The 17,034-nt window shown below is 47.1% G+C and overlaps 2 protein-coding genes across 5 annotated transcripts in view; one reads left to right on the forward strand and one right to left on the reverse strand.

The window, feature by feature from the left end:
• Nucleotides 1–362: 362 nt before the first annotated feature.
• Nucleotides 363–6,598, forward strand: rmc1 (regulator of MON1-CCZ1). 2 transcript variants are annotated; one of them, XM_085468853.1, is made up of 21 exons: nt 627–686; nt 910–963; nt 1,062–1,138; nt 1,596–1,680; nt 2,016–2,072; nt 2,151–2,237; nt 2,548–2,688; nt 2,904–3,007; nt 3,090–3,179; nt 3,277–3,382; nt 3,477–3,585; nt 3,916–3,960; nt 4,034–4,087; nt 4,332–4,460; nt 4,787–4,893; nt 4,980–5,099; nt 5,184–5,261; nt 5,336–5,440; nt 5,595–5,663; nt 5,741–5,828; nt 5,914–6,598. In XM_085468853.1, exons 4-21 carry the CDS (start codon nt 1,597–1,599, stop codon nt 6,129–6,131), a joined length of 1,791 nt encoding a protein of 596 aa, XP_085324979.1. In that variant the 5' UTR covers nt 627–686; nt 910–963; nt 1,062–1,138; nt 1,596; the 3' UTR covers nt 6,132–6,598. The 2 variants fall into 2 exon arrangements, with proteins under 2 accessions (XP_085324978.1, XP_085324979.1); XM_085468852.1 differs by lacking the exons at nt 627–686; nt 910–963 and adding an exon at nt 363–601.
• Nucleotides 6,599–8,469: 1,871 nt separating this feature from the next.
• Nucleotides 8,470–17,034, reverse strand: part of rreb1a (ras responsive element binding protein 1a) — a 53,181-nt gene continuing 44,616 nt past the window's right edge. For all 3 annotated transcript variants that reach the window (XM_085468849.1, XM_085468850.1, XM_085468851.1), the window contains 7 exons: nt 16,835–17,010; nt 16,457–16,648; nt 16,200–16,361; nt 15,944–16,093; nt 15,631–15,752; nt 14,599–15,322; nt 8,470–13,952 (listed from right to left, as the gene is read on the reverse strand). In XM_085468849.1, coding sequence (XP_085324975.1) covers nt 13,393–13,952; nt 14,599–15,322; nt 15,631–15,752; nt 15,944–16,093; nt 16,200–16,361; nt 16,457–16,648; nt 16,835–17,010 — 2,086 coding nt within the window. In that variant the 3' untranslated portion in view covers nt 8,470–13,392. The remainder of the gene's footprint in view (nt 13,953–14,598; nt 15,323–15,630; nt 15,753–15,943; nt 16,094–16,199; nt 16,362–16,456; nt 16,649–16,834; nt 17,011–17,034) is intronic.

The following is a 17,034-nucleotide window of genomic DNA, read 5'->3' on the forward strand; positions in this document are numbered from 1 at the left end:
ATTTGCCCAAAACTTGGACATCGGATGATGAAGATGAAGCTGTCAGGCAGGAGGAAAACAGGAAGAGGTTCACTGATGTAGAGAAAGAGGACGCACAGAGGGTTGATTCTAGGGAAAGAGTGACACGGAGGCTGATGATCTGCTGTGGTCACTCTTACAGGGAGCAACTGAAAAAAGATGAAGGAGAATAAAAATATCTCCTAACATATAAAGTGATACACTAAAAATAATAAGCACCAGTATTGTTGACTGTGCAGTGACCTGCAAGAGGCAGTAGCTCAACTCCCACAACAACGCCACTGCTGGAAGCCTCCTCCGTTTTATACAGAGCCTCAGAGGATATGAACATCTAACAATAAAACTCCTGCTTTTATTGTGAAGGCTGCAGTGGAAGTCGTGTCTCTGGCCGGTTGCTTCGCTCTTCTTCCGCGATCAGAGGCCGGAGTCTGGAGGCAGAACCGAGCGGAAACCTGCGAAATAAAGCGGCGGCCAGGTGCGAAGGATGGCCGAGGAGCATTACCTGGAGCTGAGCGAGAACCCCGTGCAGTTCGAACATGCCTCGAGCGTCAACAACGTCTTCTTCGACGAGGCCAACAAGCAGGTGAGCTAACGGCTAACAGCTAACAGCTAGCAAAACTTCTGCCGGCGGATTTAAATGAATAAGTTCAAAAGCTGGAACATTTCCGGTAAAATGTGACAGTGGAGTTTATTTAAAACATATTTAATAATTGATTATTTTATTTAGGATGTTAACTGGCTTAAATTAAGCTCTGACTATGAAAAATAAGAAGTAACCCGGAGGACTTCACTCACTGTCAGCTGCTATCAAACTGCGATTAATCTGAACCACGATCAGCTGACGTGAAATTCTCCCAAACATGCTTCATTTTGTTTGGTTCGTTTTTACAGGTGTGGCCTCTTCTTCGCCATATTTGAGTGATAGAGGACATTTTCATCTCTTGTGTCAGTAAAAGTTGCTCAGACTTACACCGCTCTGGTGTTTGCGTGTTATATTAAACACACCTGTGTGCAGCTGTCCGACATCTGTTTTCTTTCTCCAGGTGTTCGCAGTGCGTTCAGGTGGAGCCACCGGGGTGGTGGTTAAAGGTCCTGATGACAAGAGCAGCGTCGCCTTCAGGTTCGTGGATTTAAAGCTAAAGCACGTCCGTGTTTTTAATCTTTATTTGTACCTGTCGCCACATGAGGGTAAACCTTCACAGCTCTGGGTTATTCTTGGTGGTTGAAGCCGGGCCTGGAGATGCTAATGAAGGCGTTGCACACAGCTGGGTATGCTTTGGAAGGTGTTCTTCAACTCAAACCCACGCTTCCCTGTGACCCCCCCCCCTCCTTTATGTGTGCAAGTTCCATCTAAAGTGGGTTTAGGTTATCTCCCCAATGCCTGACGACGCTCTGAAAGTTGAATAACTTGTCCCAGATACTGAAACTCTCGGCTTCATGCTGCTGCTGGGTCTTTAAAGCCTTCAGGTCAGAGGTCAGAGTGACTGGAGAGGCGAAACTGGAGCGATGCGTTCACTGGCAGTGTTTAGATCAGTAAAACGGGAATGCTTATGTAAACTGTGTGTTTGACTCGTCAGGATGGACGATAAAGGAGAAGTAAAATGCATCAAGTTTTCCATCGGTAACAAGATCCTGGCTGTGCAGAGAACCTCCAAGTCTGTGGTGAGTTCAGGGACACTCAGACATGGTCTTAATAGGCGCAGAGGAGCGGCGGGGCTCCTGCCTTATTTCGCCTCATTGTGGTCTCGTTTCTAAAATCCTGCACACTTATTTGATAAAACTGTGCCTCTGCCTCTAGTGGAGAATTTATGATACAAACCTTTTTATTTGTAAATGTTGAATTTTTTTGTTGGAAGTTCAGTTTTTATTGTAAATGTTTGTTATTTTTTTCCTTCTGGTCATGCAGGTCACGCATGCTTGGTTAGCGATGGTTTCAAATGTGACGTTTCTGTTTTGAATGTTTCTGATCCGGGCGAACGCTGTTTTTGTGTTGGCAGGATTTCATCAACTTCATCCCCGACTACCCGCACACAGAGTTCAGTCAGGAGTGTAAGGTACGCTGCAGTTCCTGCTGTTTGCAGGCCGTCTGCTGACGGACGAACTGGGCTCATGATGTTTGTGTCGCTCCGCAGACGAAGAACGCCAGCATTTTAGGTTTCTGTTGGACCAACTGGAACGAGGTCGTCTTCATAACCGACCAGGGAATCGAGTTTTACCAGGTAACCCGAACAGCTCGCCCACAGAGAGCTGTGCTGAGTGTTCGGCTCTGCGTGGTCATGTGACTCAAATCTTCATACAATGTCCTCTGATTGGAGAGTTCAAAGGAACAATTCAGTGTTTGACCTGTTGAAACGTCTCATCTCCATGTGTGCGTTCTACAAGGACAAACAGGAAGTGACATCAGTTTGATGCCTGGCACTTTGGTTCTCGTCATTTAAGACGATAAACGTGAAAAGTGTCTGTGTGTGCCTCAGGCTCACCTGAGCTTTACCTGTTCAGCTGTGATGTCATGACCTCCTGTGTGCTCAGGTGTTTCCAGACAAGCGCAGCCTGAAGCTGCTGAAGAGTCAGAGCATCAACGTGAACTGGTACCAGTACTGCCCCGAGACCGCCGTCATCCTGCTGTCCACCACCGTGCAGGGGAACATCCTGCAGCCCTTCGCCTTCAGGGTGAGGCGGATACTCACGTCGCTATAGCAACACAAAGCTCGTCATTTTGATTTCAGTGTGCGTGCGTTCATTGGTCGGTTTAGAGGCCGTTTCTGTGCAGCAGCACATCCACATCGCTTCATTGTGCATCCTGAATGGATCATTTCTAGAGTGGGCGTGGCTTCACCTGCAGTCGAGGTCAGCTGATGTGAGGAAACTTTGTTTTGCTGTTCCAGAACGGGACCATGTCCAAGATGTCCAAGTTTGAGATCGAGCTGCCGGTTGTCCCCAAACCCGCCAAACTCAGCCTGTCAGAGAGAGACATCGCCATGGCAACCATGTAATTCACAGGCTGGGTTATTTTCTTTTGTTTGTGCTGCACTTAAAAAAACAACAACAATGACTTAACTATGTGTTTGCAGCTATGGTCAGCTGTACGTGATGTACCTGAAGCATCACTCGAGGACGGCCAACAGTCCCAGTGCAGAGGTGGTGCTGTACCACCTGTCCAGGTAAACGCTCTGCAGCGTCTGCTGATTGCTGGCCTGGAGCTTTAAAACGCGCTGACGCTTTAAATCCAGGCTCTCGTGTTCCCTCTGTGTGGCTCAGGGAAGGTTCCTGTAAGAAGAGTCACGTGCTGAAGCTGAACACGACGGGCAAGTTCGCTCTGAACATCGTCGACAACCTGGTGGTGGTTCATCACCAGAGCTCGCAGGTTAGAGCCCCGTCCTTCCTCTGAGGCGCCGGGCACGGTGGAGCTGATGATCTCAGGTGTTTTTGTTAAACCGGCTTCATGCTCTGTCATTCAGACCTCGCTGATCTTCGACATCAAGCTGAAGGAGCCCGACTGTGCCCTGAACATCCACCAGCCCGTCCTGCCCGCCAGGTCCATCCACCCCTACAGGATCCCGCTGTCAGGTACGCACGAAAGCTACCAATGAATCAAGATGTGATCAAACTGCAAACGTTCAGCTTTGAATAGATGAAATGAGTTAGTTGAACAGGAAATATGTGATTAACAGCAGAGGAGTTACAGGCACCCGTGAGAAGAGCACAGAATCGAACCTGCGCCTTTAAGTAGCTGTGAAACAGAAGTGAAGCTGAGAGGAGCAAAGCATCGAAAGCGTGAGGTTGGCACCGACTGCAGACCTCTGCTGTTTATCGACGATGCTGCTTAGTTAGTCGTGAAGGTGACGCGCTGCTGTGAAGCTGTGCTTCTTCTTCACCGTCCTCTCGTCTTCCCCGCAGGGCCGGCGGCCGTTCCTTCGCAGCCTCCGGTGCCGTGTCAGCTCTGTATCCTTTCCTCACAGTAAATGTTTGATTCGCTGCCAGTCTCAGGCGTTTCTTTTCCTCAGCGTCACTCCAGACTCCTCCTCCTGGAGCGTCTTCCAGCCAGACATCATCATCAGCGCCAGCGAAGGTGAGCAAACGCAAACGCACGATGGAGAAAATACACTTAATGCTACGTTCAGGGTGAATCCATGGTGGGGTTGAAGTTCGGTCCAGGCGTCTCCTGCAGTAGAGCAGCCCTGATGGAAATCCTGTTTTATCTGAGCCCGACGTCAGAGACGTTTCATTTTCTCGCACATAAGTCAAACAACAATTCTGTGAACGGACTAAAAATGATTGTTCCACCATCCACAGCATCATTTCTGCTGTTTCAGGTTACCTGTGGTACCTGCAGGTGAAGCTGCCGCCCACAGTCAACCTGCTGCAGGACAAAGGCAAACTGATGGACTTCCTGTTACGGCGCAGAGAGTGCAAGATGGTCATCCTGTCGGTCTGCTCGCAGAGTGTGTATCTAACCGCCGCTCGTCTTTACTCTGATCAGAAATCGAAGCTGATGATGAGACGGCGCTCTGGTTATGAAGAAAACCAGAGCGACTCACCTGAGGATCCAGCTGCTCCTCTGGGTCGACGTTTCTGCTTCGATGCTCCGTAAAACATAAAATAAGCTGTGAGCCAGGACTGAGGGGATGTAGAAACCAGTGAAACCAGTAACACCAGGCACAATCTGAGGCAGCAGCTCGACCTGTAGTTCGCACATTCATGCTGTTATTTCCTCTGAACGGCGAGCTGTGCCACGAGCCAAAGTCCCACTCTTCTGTCTGTGTTGCAGTTCTGGAGGTCGGCGAGAAGGGAAGTCTTCCTGTTGTGGCGACCGTGTTTGACAAACTCAACCAGGTGTACAAAGATTACCTGGAGGCGGAGCAGAGCTACACTCAGGTGAGGCACCCACGGAGCTTCCTGCTCCCTAAAGTCACCTGATCTGATTTCTAACAGGGTTTGTTTTTTTTTTTCCCCGTTTGCAGGCGATGGAGTCCGGACCGAGCCGAGGAAGCGCCGCCCAGAAGCGTCCGGTCAGAACTCAGGCCGTCATCGACCAGTCGGACATGTACACGCACGTCCTGTCCTCGTTCACGGAGAGGAAGGTACGCCGCACGGGCTCCTGTGAGTTTCCACCCAAACGTTTTCAAACCAGGTGATGTGATGAACTTCCTGCTCTGTGCCCGCAGGGCGTCTCCCACAAGTTCATCATCGCCGTGCTGATGGAGTACATCCGCTCTCTGAACCAGTTCCAGATCACCGTCCAGGTAACTCAGCAGAGCCACGCGAGCAGGCTGGGATTGTTACTGGTCCTGGTAACACCTGTAATGGTTTTTTCCAGCATTACCTGTACGAGCTGGTGATCAAGACGCTGGTGCAACACAACCTGTTCTACATGCTGCACCAGTTCCTGCAGTACCACGTCCTCAGCGACTCCAAACCTCTGGTGAGTTCAAACCAGGAGCTCATCCTGAGACGCCGAGTCTGCGGGTCTGTCGACGCCCCTCATCTCCCGTTGAGCCCGAGCAGAGCTCGTCTTCCTCGACGTGCTGGTTACGTCCATCGTTTCAGTGTCTCATTGTTGAATTGTGTCCTCTCAGGCGTGTTTGCTGCTGTCTCTGGAGAGCACGTACCCACCCGCACACCAGCTGTCCCTGGACATGCTGAAGGTACCAAACAAGCTTAAAAACCTTCACGTGGTCATTTCATTGGTTCATCGCTGTAAACTTCCTGTTTGCGTTCACAGCGTCTGTCCACGGCCAACGACGAGATCATCGAGGTTCTGCTGTCGAAGCAGCAGGTTCTGGGCGCGCTCAGATTCATCCGCAGCGTCGGTGCGTTGATCCTGAGGCGTTTCCTCCCTCACACACACGAATGTGTTTAACGCAAACTCGCCCTGACGTGTTTCTCCCGGCGCAGGTGGCCACGACAACGCGTCTGCGCGGAAGTTCCTGGACGCGGCGCAGCAGACCGGAGACCAGATGCTGTTCTACACGGTGTTTAGGTCGTTCCAGCAGAGAAACCAGCGACTCAGGGGAAGCCCCGCCTTCAACCCAGGTGAGCACTGCGAGGAGCACGTGGCTCACTTCAAGCAGCTGTTTGGGGAGCAGGCGTTGATGAAGCCCTCCACCGTGTGAGCCCGGTCTCCGTGGCGAGGAGACGACTCGACGGGACGCAAATCATCGCGTACGTTCACGTGCACACGAGTGTCCTGCTGCAGGAAACCGTGAGAGTGACGCCACAGAGCATCCTAGCATGCCGCCCCCAGGGTTAAGAAAAGGTGGTGTTACTGTGGCCCGATCCCTGCTGCTCCACCTTAAATGTTAACAGGATGTGTTAATTTATGATGATTGCTTTTGCTAAAATCTTCCTCCTCTGCGGCTCTAACACCTTCATGCGGTCGGGTTTACCTGCACAGGTGATCCTGATATCGCTCTGATATCAGCTGTTGTGGGAGGGGCCAGAGCCTGCACCGCTGTGTGTTTGTGGGGTGAATGTGAGGTGTATATTCTGTAAGATAAAGATGAATTATTGTGCATGAACAGGTTTTAATGTCATGAAATCCAACATGTCTGTGTGCAGCTAATAAAGGTTTAACTGAAAATCCGTTGTCAGTTCCATCCATGTCCTCACACACACCTCAGCCACTGAAGGACTTTTCTCTAACGTTCAGCAGCTTTGGGTTCATGACTGCAGCCTGGAGTCGAACCTCCAACCAGCAGAGCTGCTCTGAGCTACACCTGTCAGCACGAGGATCACACAGCGTCCCGGTTTCCATTTTCAGTTCTTGTACCAGAACATTTTTAACTGATAGGCGAAAATTTCAAATGTTTGGCTCCAACCATCGACGTGTATGAAGGAGAGTTTGGGTTTAGTCTGGACATCTCGTTAAAATCTGATGGCATTATGAACAAAGCACCATCAGACTGTCGCGTGCAGTAACATCTGGAAAGAGTCTGATCGTCAGTTCAGTTTTTTTCTTTTGCACTGCAGTCCATCATCAGCCCCCCAGAGCCCGAACCTCAGCGTGACTGAAGCAGTGTGGCGCCATCGACAGACGGCTGAAAGCTAAAGAAAAGCTTTGAATGTCCTTTAAGGCTGGAGAGCTGCTCCTGAAAGAAAGCTGCCTCAGAGTTCAGGCTGCGGACTTCTTGAGAAGTCTCTCTACTCCGTTTTTGTCTCATATGCTGTGGCTTCACGTATGTTTGCAGATGCTTCAGTAAACGGCTCCTTCCATTTCCCAGGCAAAGAAATGTGGCGTGGGCCGAGACCTTCGCCTAAGGTGTGGCTGCATGTGCAAGGAAACTTTAAAAGTTTGTTTCGTCAGATTTGGTCGATGATTCTGTACATGCCAGATTCAGATGTTAAAGTTATTGATCTCTAATCATTCAGATTGACACTTCAGTGTCATCACCCAGATATATCCATAGATTCATGGCAAAACGTGCTTCTACAGGGACTCTGGTCCTTCAAGATGCAGAAAAGAGTACCAACTCTACGTCCTCTGCTGTACTTTTACTCAACACTGAAGTATGTCTATCAGACGACAAATAAAACTTTAGGAATCTGATAGAAACCCTCCTATCCCACAAAAATACTACACTACAGCGTTAAAGAACACAATGCAATGTAGTGTAAATATGAACTGAATAAGATCAGATGTTTTCTACAATAACTAGACTGGAATTTGTTTTTTTTACATAACATTTGCCTCCTAAAACTGTCATTTAAACACTTGTGACAAAAAAGCCGTGGACGGTCTTTGATTCACACACCTTTCCTTGATATATTCTTTATTGCTTTCTCTTATTGGGTTGAATACAGAACAGGTTTACATCTCTTGACTTTGTGAAACACTGTCATGTTTGAGAGGACAGACGAGGAAACCACCACAGAGGAAAAGAAATCAACGTTTTTCAGACGATTGTGTCTTAATGCTTTCTGATTGAGGTCCAGCATTTGTGCGAGTGTGTTTAGAAATCTCCTCTCTGACGTTCCCTTTGACCTCTGACCGGGACGCAACATTACACAGGAGGGCGAAACCGAACCAGAGGAGGACTTCAACCAAATATCTGTGTGTGGAAGGAGGGGGGGGGGTCTGTCTTTTAATCCAACCACACATTTGTTTTTGACGAGTTCACAGTCAAGTGCTAAATGTAGTGATTGACAGTTCTGACTCATTAAAAAGAAAAAAAAAGAGAGACAACGTAATCAGGACAAGTTGCAACTCAGGAAATAAGAACATGAAGCATTTTGAATATGGATTCGTGAAAGACCCTGAGAGCGAGGTTATATATAATTTCATATATGTGTGTGTGTGTGTGTGTGTGTGTGTGTGTGTGTGTGTGTGTGTGTGTGTGTGTAGCACAAGAAGTGATGAGAAAAGAGAAATCATCCATAATTGAACAAATTAGATTAACATGCAAAAAAACAAAAACCTAACCTAAAAGTCACCCTTTAACTGAACACAATGGATTTTCACAGTTTTATACGCATTTATATATCATAGAGAAAAAAATAAGAAACAAAAACTAACAACACAATAAAACCAATAGACCCAAACAATCTGTTCTCAACTCATATACAGGAGATCTACATAAAGCTTTTTGGATTCAGAGGGATTCTTATTGCTAGTCCGATTCGCACCCCGGCCCGCTGCACCTATGGTGAGCCGGTTAGTCCACGACACAAACCATCAGTTTCTCAAAACAGTTCTGCAGCATAAATGTGATACTCTTAATACATGGCTTCTTCTCAAGTCATTGTAGAAACTAAACACACACACACACACACACACACACACACACACTCGCCTGGGCTCCAAATAAATACATTTAAAAACAGTCCACGTGCATTCGAATGGAAGTCCAGTATTCATATGGCCGTGCGCGCACACACACACACGTAATCCAGAGGGAGCACAGAGGGAGCTAACAAAACAGGAAACAGTTCAGAGAGAAAGGGAGGATTTCCTCCCGGCCACGAAACTTATTAACTCAACTGTGATTAACATCATGGTTAACTTTACTCGCTTTGACTAGAGTGGCAAAGTTGCAAAAAAAAAAAAAAAAAATCACCAATCTATCTTAGGAACAAATTCATTTAAAAAACATTACTGAAGTAAATCTATGGAAATGCTGATACATTCTATTAAACTCTGAGGAAATGCTTCAATTATGGAAAATTTTAAGCCGCTGACAAACTATTTAGACGACGCTATCTTTATTTAAAAAAAAAAAAAAAAAGACCGGGTGTTAGCATTTTAGCTAACTTTTAGCTAGTTTCTTCCATAATCTGCTCCATAGTTTGTTTGTTTTTTAAATTTATTAAACATGATTCAAATGCGTTAATCAATCGATGCTGACTAAGCTAAAAATAAACAAGCTAGTAAGCTAGCTAGCATGATGGATTATTGTTAGCCACTAGCCTACAAGCTTTAATAATTTTTTTCAATTTTGAGCAACAACATAACTGCTAAGGCACTAAAACAGGAGGAAAAGCCAAACAAACGCTTTTGATCATCTTCGTATTTTCCAAATCAAAATGATCTAAATGCAAATGTATAAATTTTAGTTGTAGTTTTCACAGCTTTAGATGAGATGTTAGCTGCTGAAAATAACGGAGGAATGAATGCTGTATTGGGACTCGCTCTGCTTTGAAAGAAACTAATATTTAATTTTTATTCATTAACAGCTCAAAAAGGGAAATTCTACATTTTTATCGTACTTTAGCTTTCTAAATTTCATTAAACGTTTGTGAGGCCCAAATGATTTGATGTATTGACAAAAATATAAACATTACAGAATGGAGGAAACTGACTCCCTTTCTCTCTTGATTGTGTTACGACAGTCCATGCTAATATTACTAATAGTATTAATAGTAGTAGTAGTTTTGGAAGTTGTTAGTGCCACTTAACGGCAGCTACAAGTCAGCTCAGTTGTGGTTGTTCAATATATCTCGAGTAAATGGCTGACTGCTGCTGGCCTACAGTTCCGTTATGAGCCGCTGAGGTTTGATTTGCTTATGAGGTTGCTTGATATTTAAAAAAAAAAAAAAAGAAAGAAAAAAGAATCTGTACAAGATTATTAAGTATTATCAATCTTTACATGAAAAAGAAAACATATACATGCTATCAGGATCAATAGCCCTGATGTTATGGGTTCGTTTGGATAGGCTGGTCCAGGGGTGACGTTAGCCCTTTTATTTGTGTGTGTTTGTGCAGCGGGTAATACAGTTCGGGAACACAAAATAGTGTCGTGATTTCACCCCCACTCCAACCGACCCATCCGCCCATCCCTCTCACCCCTTCATTTAGCTCCTCTTTCAACGTACAGCTAAAGGGATCATTTTGAAAATGAACTGATTGTCTATAATGCCAAATTCTTAACCACAAATCCACCTTAGGGCTGGGCGATAAAACAGCAACAGAGGTTATCACAGTATGAAAAATTTAACAAAAGCTCAATAATGGTTTTGCGAATGCTGGAAGGGCAAAGATATCCTCAGAAAGGTAACTCTGCTTCAGTAGTTTGGAAATGACATTTGGCAATTTATAATCTGGAGAATGAACAGATCAGCTAACATCAGGCATTATTTTTTCTTCAAATAGCAGAAAGTAATTACAGTCCCAAACTAGTGTTGTTAGTAGACGCAGACCCTCAATTCCATACGACTTATCCAGCAGCAAACGTCAACATTTTCAAGCACCGGGCCTTTAAACTTCAAATAAATAATGCACTGATTTATATTAAAGTAACTATGTATGGAAGCTTGTTTCCTTCAGGAAAAAAAAAAAATAATAAAATAATAAAACAAAAGTAATCGCCAGGTAAAAGGTGTGTCAAAATTTTAACAGTTCAGTTTAGATATTTCAAAAATTGAATAGTACTATTGAGTATCTTGATTTTTAAGGTTACTGCTCAGTAAAAGCAGAGATATCAAGACATGAAATTTTGAGTTGGTAAGTTTAACTTTCAAGTTACTTTTCAGGATCTTGAAATTTCAAGATACATAACTTGAAACGTCGACCTATGGAAAACAAATACATTTCCCCCCGAATTGCAGGAACAAGCTTTCACAATAACAACTATCAACTGATATTTATTTATTTGTTTTTTAAATTGTGCTCAGATTCTTAGCCTCATCGCCCAGCCCTAACCAACTCTCACTACATAGTTTCCAAAACACAAGCAAAGTACATGTCAAATAGAAACTGAACGTTTTCAGTTGTTCTCTTTGTATCAGCACAGATGAACACAAAAGAGGTACAAGTCCTCATGTACTTTCAGAAGAAAAGGTGGGGGTAAAATGGGACAAGCCGTGCTAAACAAGTCCAGGGCCAACTCAAGAAACACGGATAATACTGTAAGAGGACTAGCTAGGCTGACACTTAGCTAGAAATCCTGCTAACTAGCTTAGTCATGTTTGGTCTTATCTAATCCGGTCAGTTAATATTAGTTAAGATATGTTTTTACCCAGTAGGTAGGTGATGTCCCAGGATCCAATTAGCAAAACCCAACCTTGTAATCAGAGCTAGCTAGAGCTAACTAACCAAACCAAAACATTAACAGAGTAAACACAAGTCTGGGCAGGCTGGTTAATTCTAGCTAGCCTGTAGCATTTTTAGCCTGTGGGCGATATGTTGGAACCCAATAAGAAAACCTAAGCTTATATTAGAGATAAGAAGGGCCAACTAACCATACCAAGTTATTTAACCAAGTTAATCCGTTGCTAGCTTTGTTATAGTCAGTTATTGCCATCTAATACTACCTTTTTACTATTTTGATATCTTAGGGTTTTTATCATCTTGCCTGCTCTGGTCAGTTTTTCCAAACTAACTAACATTTTCTAATGTCTAATTGCTCCCGAAGAAAAGCTGATGCCAATGTAGGTAAAATACCGCTAGCTAGCATCATACCGGTTTTTAACCGTGGTATTAACAAATTCCTTGCCATTTCTATGTTCTACTAAATTAGCTTCTATTTGGGTTAGTGTGCATGCCGTGTTTGAAGCTACACTAATGAGTTAGCCCTGGCTTGCTTTGATTTGGCCCACAGTAGAAACCTGGCCTGCAGAGCATTAGCCCAGCTTAGGAAGACATAGGATTTAAAGGGTTGCCTACAGAGCTGCTCGTCGGTTGCTTTAATGGTTGCAGTTAAAAAGCAGAAGTTGAGGTAAACTGAACCTAAGTCAGGTATTAGCGGCGTTACACATTAGCACGCTGGAGGCCCTGTAATAAACCCTATAAGAATACTAGGGGGTGACGATGAGAGACAGGTGGGAGTCGCGCACACTCACACTCACACCCATACACAAACACAAAACCTTTTGATTTGTTCAGTTACATATATATAAAAAAAATCCACGAAAATGAATTCCCATCCCTACACCTAAATGTCACTGGTAATCGCACACATGCAGAAAAACAGAAAATACTCGAGCATCACGTGCCTCATGTTTAACTCTCTGTACACACATGGAATCAACTGAGAATGATTATGAGTGAGAAATTATGAGCACACACACAGGCCGACTCACAGGGTGGCTTCAGGGATCAATAGTGTGATGGGTTTAAAAAAAACAAAACAGGAAGAAGAAACACGGAGAACACAAACACTATTTTCTGCCCTTTCAAGAGTTCCTCTTCACACAGAAATGCGACTTTGAGAAGTTCGTGAATGTTTTCTTGTGTTTTGCCGAGCCGGCCAAGAGTCGGAACAACGGCGAGGCGTTTTCCAGTTACAAAAACAAAACAGAAAAAAAGCTACCTCGGTCACACGGTGGCAGGCGGCCGCCAGTTGACGGTGGTGGTCTTTGTGGTGAATCTGGGCCGCTTCGGCAGCCGTGCAGCTGTCGCCTCGCTCTTCAGTTTTATCCAAAACATATCAAAAATATCGACTGGTCAAACCGGACAAGCGGTTGGTGAATTTCTAATTTAGGAAATCCGAAACGTTGTGAAAGCATATTGTTCAGACACGTGTGTCGCGACGTCCAGCTCTTAATTTAAATACCGAAGAAGAATGGCAGATGCCATGTCTCAGTCTCTGTCTGTCTCTTGGCGTCTCCAAAGTTGATCATTTCTCTAAGAAAAATCTAGAACAATAATAAATCGTAACTTTATTCTTTTTATTGCTGAAATATAGATTCCCCCGCACAAAAAAATCTTATGTAAATCATTGTCATCATAAAAAGCTATAAAAATTAGATCCATTCTCCGTAATAATGCAGATAAAGATATAGCAAAAACATCTTTTAGGACTAGTAGTAAGGCACTTCAAGAAAACGAGGATTTCGTCTCTCTATCAAAAAGGGTTTCAGGGCTGGTTTTTGCATCGTCATCAAAGGTGTAGCGTCTCTCCGACCGTATGGCACTGCGGTGTTGTGGTTAGGGGTTCGCCCTCACTCCACGCCCACCAGAGGAGGCTCTCCGTTGGGCAGGATGTGTTCCAGAGGGGGCTTGGCGTGGATCTCCAGCAGCCCCTGGATAAAGCCCTGGGTGGGGGTGGCTGCTGCCGCTTCCCCTGGCGGGCAGTTGGTGGAGGAGTGAGAGGGGTCTTTGGAGGCGTTTGGGTCAGATGTCAATTCGGCGCTAGTAGTTGTCTTTGTGTCAGTAGCTTGGCGGCTGGGAGTCGAGTCGACGGCGGTCGCAGGATCCGAGTCCCCACCGGACTCTGTTGGTTTCGAAGGGCTCTGTTCCTCCCCCTCGTCCATCACGTCCTCCTCCTCCAGCTCCTTCATCCCGGCTGCGGCGCTCCCGCACTCACTCTCGTTCTCTGAGGGCGGGCAGGTGGAGGTCGGGGTCGGGGTGCAGGAGTCACCATCCTCGCTGCCGGCGTCGTCGTTGGCGCCAGAGGAGCCGTCAGCACCGCGGGTTTTCAGGTGGATCCTTTGGTGCCGGACCAGGCTGTGCTTCAGGGTGAAGGTCCTCTCACAGGTCTGACACTGATAAGGACGCTCACCTGGAGGCAGGACGAGCGAGGAGTCAGAGCGAGGAAGACAGTACAGGTAACAACAACAAAGACAGTCATAAATGTATAACCACAAAAAGACCACAACATTCACAGCCACAGGTGACCTGTGTGACCTCAGGTGTGTCGTACCTGTGTGTGACCTCAGGTGTGTGACCTCAGGCGTGTCGTACCTGCGTGTGACCTCAGGTGTGTGACCTCAGGTGTGTCGTACCTGTGTGTGACCTCAGGTGTGTCGTACCTGTGTGTGACCTCAGGTGTGTGACCTCAGGTGTGTGACCTCAGGTGTGTGACCTCAGGTGTGTCGTACCTGCGTGTGACCTCAGGTGTGTGACCTCAGGTGTGTTGTACCTGTGTGTGACCTCAGGTGTGTCGTACCTGTGTGTGACCTCAGGTGTGTCGTACCTGTGTGTGACCTCAGGTGTGTGACCTCAGGTGTGTCGTACCTGCGTGTGACCTCAGGTGTGTCGTACCTGTGTGTGACCTCAGGTGTGTCGTACCTGTGTGTGACCTCAGGTGTGTGACCTCAGGTGTGTGACCTCAGGTGTGTCGTACCTGTGTGTGACCTCAGGTGTGTGACCTCAGGTGTGTGGTACCTGTGTGTGACCTCAGGTGTGTGACCTCAGGTGTGTCGTACCTGTGTGTGACCTCATGTGCCGGGTCAGGTCCTGCAGAGACCAGAACCTCTTGGAGCACACGTTGCAGATCTTCTTCCTCTTGTCCACGCGTCCTCCGGATGACTCGCCGCCCTCCAGGCTCTTTGGTTCTGATGCCTCTTCGTCGCTCCTCTCCTCCTTCTCCTTCTCCTCTTCCTCCGACTCGCCACTGTCGCCTCCTTCACTGTCGCCTCCCTTTGCTCCTTCCTCTGTCTCCATCTCTGTCTCCTTCTCCTCATCGCCGGGTTTGCTCTCCGGCGCCGCCTCTTCCTCCTCCTCCTTTGCCGGAGTGGCTTCCTCCGCTGTTGGTAGAGGTGGAGTCGGCGTATCCTCTGAGAGGTGTGCCCTCTCGTGGCGAGCGAGCGTGGTGGCGTAGCGGAAACTCTTCTTGCACACTCGGCAGACATGTTTGTAGTCCGGCTGCTGTTTTGCAGCGAGGCTGTAGGACGAGGAAGACGAGGAGGAAGCGGGCGTGTCCTTCTCCTCTTCTGGGCTCTCGGGCGCTACTTGGGGAGTGGAGGTAGCAGGTCCACATGAAGATGAAGATGAAGATGAAGAGGAGGAGGAGCAGGAGGGCTGAGAGGACTGCTCCTCCTGGGCAGAGCCTGAAGATGACGTGTTGAGTTTGAAGTCAATGAGCTTCTTGCCAAAGTTCAGGTCCAGACTCTTGTTGCTGTGGCAGTCGTCATCGTCGGTGCTCTCCACCTGGAGGAGGGTTTTAACATTTATGACATCATCACATGACATGTGAGGCGTCTTTTTTTTTTTTTATTGACCTTTTTTGAAAAGAACAGGCTGCTGAAGGTGCTGCAGCACCCTCTGGTGGACGGTTGAAGGTTTGAATGACCACAAAAACAAAATTAAATATAGCGTCGATCTTACATCCTGTGAGCCGAATGTGTGTGTAATCTGCAGTTTACGTATATTTTACTCCATAATTTTGCTTTACAGAGAAATACTGTTTGTATCTCAGTGCTGGGCTTTTTAAAGACCTGTTCCCACAGCTATGTTACCTTGCTGCTGTTTGGAGGCTGTTTGCCCTGTGCTGCTCGGGTCTCCTGCGCCCCCTGCTGGTCCGGCTGCTGTGTGGTTTCCGTCTCCTGCTGCTCGGCAGGTCCGGGAGTCGGGCTGAAACCTGCAGCACAAAAACAGCTTCAGGCGATGATTTAAAGGGTGCCTAACATCTTCAGACATCAGCAGACTCCAGGAACAGGGCAGTTCTGCAGTTTGACTCTGGCACTAAGGTGAAGCCCTGGATTACTTCAGCTCCACTTCCTGCCACATGACACCAAATCTTTCCTTCACGACTCGTTATTAAAATGTTACCTTGGCTTGGTTTGTGGGTGGGGCTTTCATGGTTGCCTTCACAGTGGGTGGTGCTATCAGCGGTGGGGGCGGCGCCTGAGTCTGTAGATGAAGCGGTATTGCTGAGGTTTTGTGCTTCTGGTGCCATCTGCTCCGTCTCTGATTGGCTCTCTGTGGGAGACAGTCAACAATCAGTGCTCTGAACTCATCTTGTGTTGGTTGCCGCGGGAGACGCGTCTGTGGATGTAACGGTGATAAAAACTGGTTGTTCTCTGACCGGCGCTCTCATGCGAGCCTTCGTCGCCGCCTTTCTTCACGAGGGCGCCGTTGCGTCGCAGCGTCCTGTGGGTCACGCCGTGCTTCCTCAGCAGGTGGCGCTCACAGTTGGATTTGGTGGAGAAGAAGGCGTCGCAGCGCGGACACGGGAATGGCTTCTGACCTGGGTGAAGACCAAACGAGAACCAGGTTTCCATGGAGTCAGGCACTGGGGCGGTGCTCAACACCAGTTTCGTGTGTGTGTGTCGTGGTCATTACCAGTGTGTGTCAGCATGTGTCTCTGCAGCGAGCTCGCCCACGGGAACACTCGGGGGCAGAAGGGGCAGGTCAGCTTCTGGACAGAGTTGGAGTAAGCGTTCTTCTTTCCTTTGGGCTGATTCACTGCCGCCGGCTTCGCCTCCTCCTTAGCTCCGCCCTCCTTCTCCTCCCCTCCTGTTGCTTTGTCACCATCTGCTCACAGAAAGAGTTTGAATTAAATCAAGGGAAAAATTCAACCTGCTAACAGATACGTTTATTATCGATGACTAAAACAAATGAACATTTAAATATTTTTATTTGGGTTCATTTGTAGTTTTTATTTTTTTGACTGTAAGTTTTGGTTGCAGGAGTTTCCTGGACACAGTTTCCTGCCCCCACCTCTCTTTCCTGCCAGGTCAGCAGCGCCTGTCTGCAGGTAGTTGCTGAACTTGTTGGCGTCTGTGTTGGCGAGCATCTTTTCCACGCTGGCAAACTCGCCGCTCGACTCCAGGTCGATGCCGCCGACGGCCTTCTCCTTCAGGCCGAGGCCGGCTGCCTTCTTCCTGGGCCTCCTCCTGTTGGAGAGAAGGTGGAGTCAG

This window comes from Copadichromis virginalis, linkage group LG9 (genome assembly GCF_057382275.1).
Source record: "Copadichromis virginalis isolate Kocher_CV1m ecotype Utaka linkage group LG9, C_Virginalis_male_GT1.1, whole genome shotgun sequence".
In the NCBI taxonomy this organism is placed as follows: domain Eukaryota; kingdom Metazoa; phylum Chordata; class Actinopteri; order Cichliformes; family Cichlidae; genus Copadichromis; species Copadichromis virginalis.

Coding starts and splice junctions, on each gene's coding strand:
- rmc1 (XM_085468852.1), top strand. CDS start 503: ATGGCCGAGGAGCATTACCTGGAGCTGAGCGAGAACCCCGTGCAGTTC. Junction 3,383..3,476: donor TTCATCACCAGAGCTCGCAG/GTTAGAGCCCCG, acceptor TCTGTCATTCAG/ACCTCGCTGATCTTCGACAT. Junction 3,961..4,033: donor TCCGGTGCCGTGTCAGCTCT/GTATCCTTTCCT, acceptor GCGTCACTCCAG/ACTCCTCCTCCTGGAGCGTC.